The 14527-nt window shown below is 37.0% G+C and overlaps 1 protein-coding gene across 2 annotated transcripts in view; it reads left to right on the top strand.

Moving 5' to 3' along the window:
• Positions 1–441: 441 nt before the first annotated feature.
• The window catches only part of LOC131079404 (anaphase-promoting complex subunit 13), a 28363-nt gene continuing 14277 nt past the window's right edge, over positions 442–14527 (top strand). Inside the window, exons 1-2 of one of the 2 annotated variants that reach the window (XM_059207114.1) lie at positions 442–627; positions 3864–3946. In XM_059207114.1, the coding sequence (XP_059063097.1) occupies positions 506–627; positions 3864–3946 (205 nt within the window). In that variant the 5' untranslated portion in view covers positions 442–505. The remainder of the gene's footprint in view (positions 628–3863; positions 3947–14527) is intronic. The other variant, XM_059207113.1, reaches the window with a different exon arrangement.

The following is a 14527-nucleotide window of genomic DNA, read 5'->3' as shown; positions in this document are numbered from 1 at the left end:
CTACTGGACGAAATATATTTTCAATTTTCACGAAATGGAGTATTCATTCAAAAAAAAAAATAAAATGAATTGAAAACTGTGCCCATAACACATGGCCGCCGCTCGATGTTAGTCATGTTAGTCGACGCAAAATCGAAATTGGCGGTCACCGAAAATGTAAAACGCTTGCCCGACGGTATGTTAACCGCCTCGCCCGATGTAATCGTAACCGTCACATCGTGGTGACAACGGCCGGGAAAGTGTTAACCGTGAGCAAGCTTTTCCGTTCAAACGCAGAACGGCAACATCATCCACGTCATCGCAACCGCGAATTCTTCCATGTCATCTGTGGATCCCAAGAACGTTGCTCTCATGGACTTGACGTACTTGAATGGTATGCCTTCGGCATCATATAGAGGCATGCCGTTTTGGAGGCAGAATAGCTACATCGCATTTTTAGTGGGTGGTTTATTGATTTGATTCCGTGTATATTTTGGGATGGTTATGACACATTTTTGCAGATAAGATGCTCAATCATAGACCCCACACAACGCATGAACTATATCAAGTTTTAGACCCCGCGCATCTAAATACCACCCACAGCAGAAATCTTGCTCTGTATTGGGATTTTCGAAAGAGTAAAATCAGGTACATCTTTTATTTCTGAATCATCAGAAAACCTGTATTCCCTACTTACAACAATTGAAATGGGTACCATTTACTTCGCTAGCAATTACAGTTTCTCAACTGGTCTTTTGAAAAAGTTCTTTCGGGTTTGAATTAATTTCTAAGTTCACGGATAATTCCTATGGAAATTGGTAAGGTCAGATGGTTTTTGCAGGCATCAGAAGATGACAGGAAATGTAGTGATTAGTTGGGTATTATCGTTTTAACATAGTGCAAGATAAACCTTATGAACATTGTAAATGAAACCAGTGTAATTCGGGTTAGTTACAAATTCGGATGGTAGAACTGGGTTTTATTTGTAGCCTATATTCAATCGAGTTTGATGGTAGCTATGTATTATTATATTTTCTCATTAGAAATGTAAATAGGTGTATTTGGGTTTCTAAAAATAGAGGAATGTAGTCAGGGGCAGCAATGATATTTGTCCATCCACCCAATCGAGTGCCCAAAATACTGCGTGCTATGTCGGAGTTTTATTATTTGTAAGTTTGGGTGTGATTCCTCCAGCAATTACGTGTGATCTCAAGTCGTTTCATGTACATATGTCCGCTGCCCTTACAGTGAATTTTCCCAGAGCATTAGTTTCCTTTGTTGTGAACAATTGATGTTAATTAGCATCTCAAAGTCTCATGATACAAACAGGGGTCTAGTCTCAGGGTATAGATTATTCTATTCTACTCGTTTGCTTGTGGATCTGTATTTTTGTGGACCACGCGAGCTTTAAGTCCATCGTTTCTTATGGGGATCTGAAGCTCAGGCGTCATCATTCAGTCACAACCGTTAGACAAGATTCTCGGTGATTTCAAGCTAGATCTTTATTGTGGTAAGGCTCAGGCTTCACCACTTAGTCACACCTGTTGGATAAAATTTTTAATTTTGTAATGGTCTTGTACGTACAAAATTGGGTGGAAGAAACATCATAATTTTTGTGGATAAAAAATTGTATTATTCGAGTATGGATGCAATCAAGGGTTATATTATCAACAAATGCACAATTTCCAGGGCAATTGAAGCCCCGTCTCTGAGGGGCAGGGTAGAGTCTACCATAAGATTTACCTAATTGTTTTTGATAGGTAGACAAAAGGGACTTATATTGGCTGTGCCAGTAAAATATTTATACCATGTACATCGCTTACTGAGGTACAGTTTAGGAGTTTGTTAAATATAAGAGGCTAAAGAAACCAAGAAAACTACCTCCATAAACCGAAACAGACTAGAACACTTGAAAAATCATTGCAGTTAAATGTTTTTGGTGTTAATTCTCTAAACCAGATATAAGTCAGAGTCAGACATTTGAAGGGCTATTTTATTTGGCATGCTCGTGCTAACATGCCTATTGCCGAAAGGGCCACAGAAGCTCGCGATCCCCATAAAACATTCCCTCACTGATAGCATGTTTGTGTAAACCGTACACTATTGATTCCAGAAAGAAAACATTTAGAAAGAGTATCCTTGCACCTTGGTAATAGACAATTACCAACTACTCTTCAATGCAGCATGAATGAACCTGCCGTGTATTCACATTTATGTTCCATATTTCTGCACAGGGATCCAACAAATACCCATCTTTACTGCAAGATTTTATGTCATATTGGATCTTTTCTATACAGTATCTCCGAGGGCCAATTTTTTTTGGGATAGCAAGGGGACAGTAATACACACACACACATTTGTACATACATACACACATATACATACATATATACATACACACACACACATATATATATGTATATACATACATACACATATATGTGTATGTATATACATATACATATATAAGAGAGAGTCAAATTTCTACAAGTCAAACAAAATTTCTACAAATTAAGCACCAGTATAGCAGCAACAATATAACATAACAATGTTAAAATGATGTCTATAGAAGCCTGCATGCCAACCTTGTTCCAATTGGAAATTGTTTGTTTGTACTTCTCACACAATACCACAACTGTACCAGACCATGGCAAATGCACTTTTAATCTCTTTTGCAGATACCATCACATACCAAACTGGTACAATTGTTTTCTAACTACAGCTACCCATTCAACAAGACTGCAGTCTAGAAAAACTTACGAAGTATGTTAAGGAGCTGACTTCCCCCTATATCATTTTTTTGAATCTTCATCAACAATTTTCTTAAGGTTAGGATTGAAATTTGAAGCAGAAAGTTTTTAAGAAAACACTTGTCGTCCTTCTTTATCCTTTGGACCTTTTCACTAGCTTAGTAGTAGGTCTGTAACTTGGTTCCTATCCCTTGTAGTTTGGAATATCTCAACTTCTCTGAATCTTGAAGTGATCTAATTACATCTTGAACAGTCATATCTATTTGCCAATTGTGGCAGCCTTGATTCTTAACTGTATGGTCAAGGCTTTCCAGTTGTTTTCTAGATAGAGCCTAATTCCTGAGAGAAGAGCCTTTGTTTTGGTAGCTTCTTTAGCAGAGAACAAGTACTTAAGTTGTTATTATGGAGTGTGCAGTATACAAAAAGGATTAAATCAGGTAAGTAAATTGAAATATGACATACGTGCAAGCTATTGAGCCCAAAGGACTACAGCAGGAATTTTTCGTGGAGCCTTAAATTTTCGTGTTTGGATTTTAGTGCCAAGGGTTGAATGGAAAAATGTGCAATGATGCTGAACTTCTAACACCAGTCATAGTGAACTTCTGAATATCACATAACCAGTATTCTAGCCTTCATGTTTGTAACATGCGTAAGATTTTAATCATATGAATTAATTTTTATGCTGGATATTGTGGAACTTTGGTAGGTTTGTTTGTGCTCTGATATTTTAGACTCTAGTGAAGTATGTTTTCTATTCCACTCCAGTCCTCTTCTATTTATTTCATAGAAAACACGTCACGCAAACACATCTCTGAAGTTAATTGCATTGAATTATCATAGGGGTGATCGTCATTTGTATGTACTACACAACTTATATGTGGTTTGTGGTAGCTTCTTTACTAAATTGTAGAGGAACTTTGCTTGTACACGAGTTTTTTTAATTTGAGTCTGTTTAGTTTCCGGCTTGATGTGTCGAATTGTGTAATCCTTCTTTCTATACATCCAGATGTGAAACTCCAAATTCATACTTTCCAGTGCTTTCATAGAATTAAATGTGGTTTGGTAATTGATTAGCCTGCAAATTATCTTGTTGTCACCTTTTTGCCATGGGCACTCAACATATTTTCCATCCAGGGTGAAGATGGCAGACCTGAGCATGGGCATTCTAATAGATATTGTGGATGAAGAATGGATGCAAGAAACATTACCAGATGATGGTATGTTCTGTTGTTAAGTCATTACATGTGTCAAATCATTACAAATGTTAAGGTGCTTGTATTCTATTTATGATTACTGTGTGCAATATGGGAAAATCATAAATTTCATTGTATAATAATCCATAATTTTTATCCTTTAGAAATTATAATGGAGAACATGATTTAGTTCTTGCTAGTCTGACTCAGCTGCCAATGGTTTATTCCCACTCAAAGTGTCTTCCCTGAAATAGTTTAGCTCTGTCTTAATTTTGTTTAAAACTATAAGCATTGTTTTCTGATTGATTTTTCACATTTTTAATCGCTCAAGTACTTAGATTTTATAATTCTTGACCAGAATGTTTGGGATGAAGTTATCGATTTTAAGTCTCATACAAGTACAAAGGATTGGTTTTGTAATTTTGTTCCATGTTACATAATCAGCAGTGATGCGTTTATAAGAGGATAGCAGTGACAGTTTAAATTCATCAATGCCCCCTTCCACAGAAAAGTTGTGAGCATTTTTTCAATCACTTACATTGCATGGGTTCTATCAGCTGAATATTTTTCTGTAAGTGATCTGTTTGTCTGTTCTTAATTTTGGCAATGTCTGGTTCACACTTTTCCTTTTTTTGTGCGTTCTGCCTACAAGCAAAATGCCAAGGTATTGGATAGGCAATGCTTCATTTTGCGCATTAGGAATTTTATTTTCTGCAACTAATTGTGTTCTTATATCTGTATGTAGGTATATGCTTTTGTATATTTAATTTGGTCCAAGGCCTCATACCTGATTAATATTTGCTGGAGATGTTTTTCGTCTAGCTGTATCATAGTCAACATAAGAAGAGTCAACAGCAAACTAGGAATGCATGATAGGCTCTATTTCTCTGACTAGCTTGAGTCTGTTAACTTGATTGTTATGTCTAATGTCTTTCAATGCCCTGCTTAATGTTTTTGTCACGATTATGAAATTATGAATGGGTAAGGTTATAAAAGGCTTCTTTGCTGTCAACCCCTTGATGAAGAAACTGAAAGAAATTTGGTTGAATTACTGTTTTCAAGTCTGAGCAGATAATTAGCGAGATGCACGCGTTTATCCAAGGGATCCAACCTTCTGAAAATCCATAACATCTCAGCTTCAGTATGACACATATTGGCATGCAAATACACCCGTCATCCATGAAGTTGTTATTCATGTCGAGTTTGATTAACACTCCTGGGTGTTTTTTGTGGACAAGTGTGTATGGCAAGAAAGCAGCCCCGGTGAGCTGACAATTGTAACAAGGGAAAACAGAAAGAAACAAAACACCAAGAGACATTACCATAGAAAGACAGACACTGACCATATGAGATGACATGCAGCATCTAGTCCCAGCCAGACAAAATGAAAGGTTGGGTTATTTAGACATATGGATTATACAGGACCAGAGGCAGTCAGTTATTGTGGCCATTATTACTGCCAACTGCATTATTTATTTTGGCTCCATTCTTGTCAACGTTAGTTCCATTGTTTCCATTTTACTGAGCTACCAGTCCTCTTTGTGTCTGAAGCTTTTGGTAGGCTTTTTATTACAGTTCAGGTGTGGCTCATTTGTGCAACAAACCCTGAGATTAAGCCTTCCTCCTTTGCAATAAGAAGGAAGTCATTTTCTCTTTCCATCAAACAATGAATATTCCAGGGTGAGAAGGGAAACTTCAAGGATTGAATGGACTTCTGACCTTAGTACAGCTGACAGCAACATTGACCTGACTTCTGTGTGATTGAAATTTCTGTTTGGAGATGTTTGTCTCAGAATTGTTGTTAACTTACTGTTTGACCAAATTTGATCTGCTCTATTTGCACTGACTGAATTCAGTTATTGTTTTGTTTATTAATTACATTTCCATAGTCAACTTTCAATAAAGAAAAAAAGTGTTGGATTTTGACCATCCATGTTGGTAGTAATTGTGAAAATGGCAGGCTTATAAGGTATTCCATGCCACCAAGAGTTTGCCAATCCAGTACAGGATGGGTGCAATTCCACAGCCTGATATGTCAACATCTTTCTTCTTTCTAGTACTAACATCTCCAAGAGGTGTTCATGTGCTATGCGGGTCCCCTTGCTACCAAAGTACCAATTACTAAACCTGGAAACTGGTCATCAAAGATGACTTAATACACACTCTCAAAACTCCCAAAAAATAAATTATGTTTATTGACTGAACATGAAACAATTGTCTGTCACAAATAAGTTCTTTTTTCAAAAATCAAAATTACTGTTGTGACTTGAAAATTTGACAGTTTTAAATCTGTATTATTATGGATTTGTTAAAATGCTCAGCTCAGATTTCTTGTCGTGATAGATTTGAATCATGCTCAGTAGAGGAGTTCTCATAGGCTATTGTTTTCCTCGTAAAGGAGCAACTAAGGTTGTTTATGGGCCATTGATTGCACATCGCTCAAATGATGTTGCTTATGTGCCTTTGATTTGCTTAAAGTTTAATAGAGGCTTCTCATGGACCACTGATTGCTTAAGGCTGAGTTGAGGTTGCCAGTATTCCACTGGATGCTTAAACCTTGGTTAAGGTTGCTAATATGCCTTAGATTGCTCTTTGCTTGTTTGAGGTTCTTCATGGGCCATTGGATGCTTGAGCTTCAATTGAGGTTGCTACAGATCATCAATTACTAAGAGTCAATTGAGATTGTTAATGGGCAATTTGTTGATTTTCAGTTAAGGATACTTGTTTAATTAAAATCCAGTAATGAACAAGGCAAGTACTCAGTTGAGATAGCTTGTGGGAATGTTCCTATAAAGCCTGAAAGTGAAATGTAAACAGATCAGGACACCTTTGCAATTATTATTGACATTTGGCATACAGAGAGTAGTTGATATTGGCGTTAAGTTTCAAAATAGGGAGACAGTTACTTTGATAGTATAGATGATGATTGTAAGGGACACCTATATTTTTGGATGTGGTTTAATGAGCCAAGTATTTTATGTTTATCTGTAACTGGATGGGATCATTTGTAAAGCAAGATTTGATGCATCATTATCACAAATCAAAAGCTTATGACTAATGAGTACGTTTTGAATCAGTATCACTTGTCTATGATTTCTTTCTTCTGCAAGTCTTTAAAAATATGCATGCAGAAAGTTGAAACACACATGTTCTTTATGAAGTTATTATAGGATATTGTAGATTTAAAATAAGTTAAAATATGCAGTCTTTGACAATGTCTTAAAAGTAATTTTGAATTAGTTAACGTTACAAAATGACAACATGACTGTAATGTCCCTTTTTGAAATGGGATTATAATAAAATAAGAATAATTAAGATATCAAGAAATAAAATATAAAATAAAAATTTAATTTATCAAAAGTCAAGGGGCATGTGAAGAATCATGACTACTAAAGGAAAAAAATACATAAGTGAAACCAAACAAGGAGAAGTAACGATTGTATTGTATACTGTATTGAATACATCTTTATATATCTAATTTTATCTCCTGTGGAACATAGACAGTTTACTAACAGTCTAAGGATGAAACCCCTCTAGGCCTGAAAATTGAAGGATGAAAACCCTCTTCTTTTCCTTGCAGGGTTGGTGGATGAAAACCCTTGACTCAATCAGGTTTGAAGTTATTTCTCAAAGGTATCCGTTGTATTAAATTGTTGCAGACTTCAAGGTTTGAAAACTAAAGAAATTTTCCAAATGGGACATTACAAATGGTATCAGTGCTGAATCTTGGTAGCTTATGATTTTATTTTCATATGCAATTAAGTGACAAAGCCAACAGATGTTTACCAAAGAGAACTAATAATTACTCAAAATTTTAAGGACAAAGTTGTTGATGGATAGCTTCAGTCGGTATCCTTCTGGGCCGACATAGATAATGCAAATGTGTAATTGGCCTATCGGCCTTACACATTTACCTTGTTTGACTTTTACACATTGCTGACTTTCATATTTATATTGAATCAGTTTGTTAACTAAACAAAACTAATATTTGCTCCGCCACATCGAAAGATGTATTAACTATAACCGATTTCTAATAAGGAGACGTGATGGTTTATGAGAAGCCGACAATTGGGAAAGTCGTGTTGATTGGATACACACTTGTGTGGGTATATAGTTCGTCACCCTCCCTTCAGATGGATCGAACAATAATCAAGCAGATTAAGCATCGAACTTCAGCAGATCGTATTCCTCCATAAGGAAATTGACATACTTCAGCAATCTGATAATCTCCTCCAGCAGTTTGTGTCTATCCTTAAGTAGTCCGATATATATCTACAGCAGAGCAGACATATCTTCTACATATTGTGATTCACAGATCGGATTGTGCCATCAATTGGTTGATTCTGCTTCAAGGGTTGAAGCGAATTTATTGTAAAGACATCTTGCGTATTAATAAATAAAATAAGAAACTTTGTTGCTGGGTTTTTTTCACCTTCAAGAGGAAGGTTTTTCCCAGGATAATATCTGTACATTTGTGTGAATTATTGTATTATCTAATCTGATCATAAAACTTAACAAAAGTGACCAAAGCTGCTTTGGATAACAAAACAGCATAAGTGAAAATGGTTAGTGGAAATGAAAACTGTGATTATGCCAATGAATTAGATAGAAAATTTGACCTTATGGTAGATATGATGAGACAACTGTTACTAAGACAAATAATGCAAAAAAATTTAGTAATCAAGATAGTTGGGAAACTTCTAACAACAATAATGAGCGTTATAGTTACACACAAAGAACCAAGGTTGGATCTATGTATAGACCCCTTTGTCCCATGTTCATTCAAAGGGAAGAAGAAGTTCCCATTGAAGAAACACAAAATTCAATGCAAGATGATATCACCACTTGCTATGTAGAAGATAGAAATCTCATTGGAGAAATTCAAGAAGCAATAGCTGTCACAAATTACATAAATATGAAGAAGAAGAAATAGATCAAGAATGGAGCCTAGACCCGAGCCAAGACAAAATTACACCATCAAGCTTTGGGTAAGTTAACATTATCTACATTTGATGGATCTAATAAGAGTATTGCTTGTGCATGGGCGAAGAAATTAGATACATACCTATCATTGAAACCAATGTTAGAGGATGATGCCATTGAATTTGCAACCTTATACTTGGAAGGATCAGCTCACTATTGGTGGTACCTGTTGATGTGTTTTTCATGCACATGCGAACACATAATAAAATACCATAAGTATCTTATCCTCTCTTGAATAAATTTTTTCGAATGCTGAAGATTTGCCTAAGGATCAATCGAAATAACTCCAAGGTTCTTATATGTAGGGTCTCTACGTGTGGATAAGCTCAATTTGGTTTGATGTGATTATGCTGGAATCACAAGGGGACTTACATTCAAATGCCCGAGCGTTTGATTTGCTGGAACTCAAGTCCTATCTACTTACCAGGATAATAAAGAAATAACCAAAAGGTGCAGGGTTTAGAGAGTCTATTCTAGGATCTAGAATGCAAGAAGATAGATGAACGACTAGGTGGAGTCCTACTGGGCTGGGTCTCACCATCAAATTGAACAATTCGATACCAACTCAGTGCAATCTTCTAAGGTAGTTTTGAAGATGTTCAAATTATCACCGTCAAACACTGATCACCATTCAAGTTAATGCATGAAAAATAGACGCATAACAATTCGAGATTAAGCTCATTCAATGCCAGTTGACCACGCAGGGCGCCCTTACAATCAGCAAGAGGCTAGTGGTTTGGACTAGGCGGATTCCACACGAGTGCATTCAGTAACTTCCTTCATTCAATCTAATCATTTACCATCTAAAAATGAAGATTCAACAAGAAACCATGCATATTGCAAAGAAACGATACACTTCACCATAACTTAAATGAAAATGGGGTTCATTTACAATTTAGGCAACAATTTCCTGCCTTCTCTTCCTAATCTACTCTAACTTCTATTCTATTCACTATTAATCATTAGCTATTCTAACCTCTATGAACTAACTATTAACCAACTATTCACTATTAACCCACTATAAATGAAGAGCCAGAGCTTTATGTAGAGAGCTCTTTACAATTCAATGGCTCTGATTGATTTACAATCAATGGCTAGGATTACAAGATGAAAACCCTAATTAGGGTTTGTTATAACAAACTCCTTTAGTCAATGAGAAAATTACATTCAATGCACTAGAACCAATAGGAAACAGGGGTAGGTACATCGGAGTTTGTGTCCTTATGTGTAAGCGTGGTTCATCGAATCTGGACATGCTGAGGTGGAGCCTTCTAATTGGAGGAATAGTGACTAGGATGCCACCTTGTCTTGTGTTTGTGCCTGGTCAAGGAACTTTGTATTTCTTGATATTCAATGTGATGATGATGAGAAGCTAACTTTGATTAACTCTTTTGAAACTATTTGCTTCTTCAACGTACCCTTGCACTGACCTTGGTTGATCCTCCTTCGTCCTTGATATACTTGAGGAACGATGTACCTTTCCTTGGCTCTCTTGTGTTTGATGAGGCCTCTTCTTGATTTCGCATAATAGTGATAGGAAGTCATGGTCATTTCACCTTCTCTAGTAGCTCATTTCGCCTTGAAGTGTTTATAAAATCCTCCTAATATCTTGTGATTTCTCCATGTGGTAGAATGAGGTCCTTGAGGATGGTCAACTCCATTGCTTGCAATTTCTTGAGCACTTGAAGTCCTCCAACTTGGAAGCATCTCGTGTCCTCCTCCACACATTTGAAGTGTTCTTGATGATGATGAAACTAGAAGAGGTTGCCCTTGTCCTGGCCTGATCTTCCTCCATCTTGATTTTGTTGATCTGCAAAACAAACAAAAGATGATTAAGTATACATAATATATTCTTTCTAACATAGCATTTCTTACCTTAAATCATCAACAAGAAGGCATTAGGATTAATTTCGCTCTGGATCCTCTCCAAGGACGGGCCCTATAATGAAATTCGCTCTGGATCCTTTGGAAGGGTCAGGAGCGAAAATTGACAAAGTTGCTCAATTCTTCATATTTTCATCATTTCTTTGCCTTGAACTTAACCTTTCAAACCTCCTTCCATCATGATTATGCAACTAGCCTCCATCCTAGCTCGAAACAAGGTGAAATAGGGAGTCCTAAGGATTTCGCTCTGGACCCTTTGGAAGGGTTAGGAGCAAAATTTGTGATTTAGTCTCAATTCTATCATTTCCTTTGCTCCAAATTACTTTCAAGGCAAGTATATATCAACCCTCTCTCAACCACGTCATAGGAACAAAGATCTTGGTCTTCAAACAAGGAATAAATAGAGGTTTAAGAAATTTCGCTCTGGACCTTTTGGAAGGGTTAGGAGCGAAATTCTTCCTTAGGCTCATTTCACACTTCTTTTTCTCTTAAATCACCTTAAACTTGTCTTATCAAACCTCCTCTTACCATGATCAATTCAATTTACCGTCAATTTAGCTTAAAACAAGGTTCTTTTAGTGCATTAGGCAAAATAGAGAGTCTTTCCAAGAATTTCGCTCTGGACCCTTTGGAAGGGTCAGGAGCGAAATTTGCATTTCTAGACTCTATCCACACTCATTGCCTAGGACTTGTCCTTTCCATCCTTATCCTATCATGCTCAAGCCAACTTGCTCTCAAAGTGATGTCCATTCAATGCTTATGTTGAGGAAATAAGTCTTTAGAAGGATTTCGCTCTGGACCCTTTGGAAGGGTCAGGAGCGAAATTGTTGTTTTAGGCTCAATTTTCCATCATTGACTCAATTTTCAACCTTTCCTCATCAAAAACAAGTGTTTTGCCTTCAAAAATGCTTGGGAATGAGTTAGTTTAAAGGTTTGAGCAAGGTATAATGCTTTATGAAGAAATTCGCTCAGGACCCTTTGGAAGGGTCAGGAGCTAAAACAAATTTCGCTCTGGACCCTTTGGAAGGGTCACGAGTGAAATTTGGAAAATAGGGCTTGTCCTTGATAAGGTTTTCTCTTAGCTTGCTTGATTAGCTTCAAACCACCTTAGGAAAATACCTTGAGGGTAATTTGCTTTAAAATTGTGAGGAAAATACATGCTTTTGGAAAATTCGCTCTGGACCCTTTGGAAGGGTCAGGAACGAATTTGTTCCTCTAGACCCAATTCTTCCTTCTTTTCACTCATCTGGATTTAGACTTGTCCTTTTGAATCCTTTCCTTGCCATGTATGTCCACCATTTGATGTCCCTAGTGAAGAAATATGTCTTTTGGAGGATTTCGCTCTGGACCATTTGGAAGGGTCAGGAGCGAAATTTGCAATTATGCTCAAATCCTTCACTTTCCATCACTTCTCTTTGTTTCACACATCAATACTCTCTCAATCACACCATAGGTATAAGGTTTATGATGCAAATTAGGACCAGGAGGGAGGGAGATATAAGGAAATTCGCTCTGGACCCTTTGGAAGGGTCAGGAGCAAATTTGAGGAATTAGTCATAGATATCATCCAAACACTCAAACTTCATCCTCATTCATATTGTTCTCACCTCAAGACATGCTAACAAACCACCTTAAGGAAGTGCCTAGCTCAAAATGTTGGATTACAAGTACATCTTAACCATTTTGCCCAGGTACCTTTGGAAGGACAGGACCTAAAGAGGATTTTTTCTCTGGACCCTTTGGAAGGGTCAGGAGCGAAATTTGCTTCTTTGCACAAATTCTTCACTTTTCCTTATCACACTTGCTTGCAACTCACTTCCAAAGGCATGAATAGATCATTCTTCATTCAATTGAAGCTTGGAAGCAAGGGTTTGAGGTCTTAACTGGGGGCAAGAGAGGAGTCTAAGGAAATTCGCTCTGGACCCTTTGGAAGGGTCAGGAGCGAATTTTGCAAAAATGCTCAAATTCTTGACCTTTCTCCAAATTTCCATGCCTAAGTGAAAGTTTTGTCCAGAATAGGAGTCAAAAGGGAGCTAAGGAAGAGTTCGCTCCTGTCCCTTTGGAAGGGTCAGGAGCGAATTTGGCAATCTAGCTCAAATTCCTCATTCAACTCTCAAGTTTCCAAGTCTAGGCTTGGTCGTTAGGCAAATAGGTCAATTTAATGCCTAGAGTACAAGAACATCATTCATAAACTTTTAAAGGGAAAATCCTCGATGATACTCGCTCACAAACCTTCATTCACTTCCTTAACTCAAAGACATAGGTCTCAAAAGGCAAGACTCCTAGCAGGATATAAGGACTTCCTCAAACTCAATCAAGACTTAACCTAGAAACAAGAGCAAGGCTTGACCTAGAGAAGGCTTTCAAAGAGACCCTGACCTGGACCACCTACTGACCCACCTCAACTCAAGCAGACCCTGCTATCCTAATGATCTCTTTGGCAACTCTCCAATGCAAAGGCTAATAGCCAAGACCAGACAACTAAGCAAAGAAAACTAACCCTAGAAAGCAAAAAGTAGGGGGTCCCCATTTGCAATGGGGCGACGTGTGAATATGTCACAACAGTACCATGGGTTGGTTACCCAAGGTCATAGACTTAAAGACACACATGATGAATTCTGTATAAGGTTAATTGAGAGATTCAACAGAAAGGACCAGAAGTCCATTTTAGAGAATCAGCACAATTAAAACAAGAAGGGACAATGGAGAGATATGCAGAAGAATTCCAAAGATTATCAGTAATTGTGCCTGATGTTTCAGAAGGACGATTAACTGTCCTTTTTGAAGGACTAATTGAACCTCTCAGTTGTTTAATTAAATCATTTGATCCATCAACCCTTCAATAAACTATCAAAAGAGCTTTAAATTTGGAGACTTCCATAGCCATGAATAAGTTCTTCTGGGAAAACAGAAAGGATTTTTCTCAACAAAGGGCATTACCATCAAAGAGTAAGTTTGATGAAGTAACAAAAATGAGTTGTATTGGAACAAATTATTTTTTAATTGTAAAAAACAATGGAAATCAGGACACTTGTCTGGGAAAAGGCCAAGTGCATTACAAAGGGCATTACCATCAAAGAGTAAGTTTGATGAAGTAGCAAAAAATGTGTTGTATTGAAACAAATTATTTTTTTCTTGTAAAAAACAATGGAAATCTGGACACTGTTGTCTGGGAAAAGGCCAAGTGCATTACATAGAAGTAAGGTCTAATGAGGAGGAAGAATCAAAACTCGAAGTAGTTGAATGTGAAACTAATTCAAAAGAAGAAAGTGAATATCGAAAGGGCACACTTACAATCCGGTTGGGTGCTCTTAAACATCATCCTTTTTGAGTATGAGGGATCCCACAAGGGCACAAAGTTATAGTCCTAATTGATAGTGGAGTGACACACAATTTCATTGATGAAGGATTAGTTGCTAGAAGTGGGTTACAAACAAAAGATTTCAACGGATTCAATGTTAGAGTGGTGGATGATTTTACCATCCCATGCACTAAGAAAATTCAATAATTGGAGGTTGCCCTTGGTAGACACAAGACGCAAGATGACTTCTAGGCATAGGAGAAATCGATATGGTCGTAGGAGTGCAATGGCTACACTCTTTGGGAGAATTCACACAAAATTATCAGATGATGTAATTAATGTTCAAATAAGAGGGTAAATATGTATTGTTACAAGGCATTATTGAGGGAGTTCCTAGAGTTATAAAAGCAAAAATAATGGAAAGGCTTTTTAGAAAT

The sequence above is a fragment of the Cryptomeria japonica genome, chromosome 6 (assembly GCF_030272615.1).
Source record: "Cryptomeria japonica chromosome 6, Sugi_1.0, whole genome shotgun sequence".
In the NCBI taxonomy this organism is placed as follows: domain Eukaryota; kingdom Viridiplantae; phylum Streptophyta; class Pinopsida; order Cupressales; family Cupressaceae; genus Cryptomeria; species Cryptomeria japonica.
This window is presented reverse-complemented; position numbering and strand designations above follow the sequence as displayed.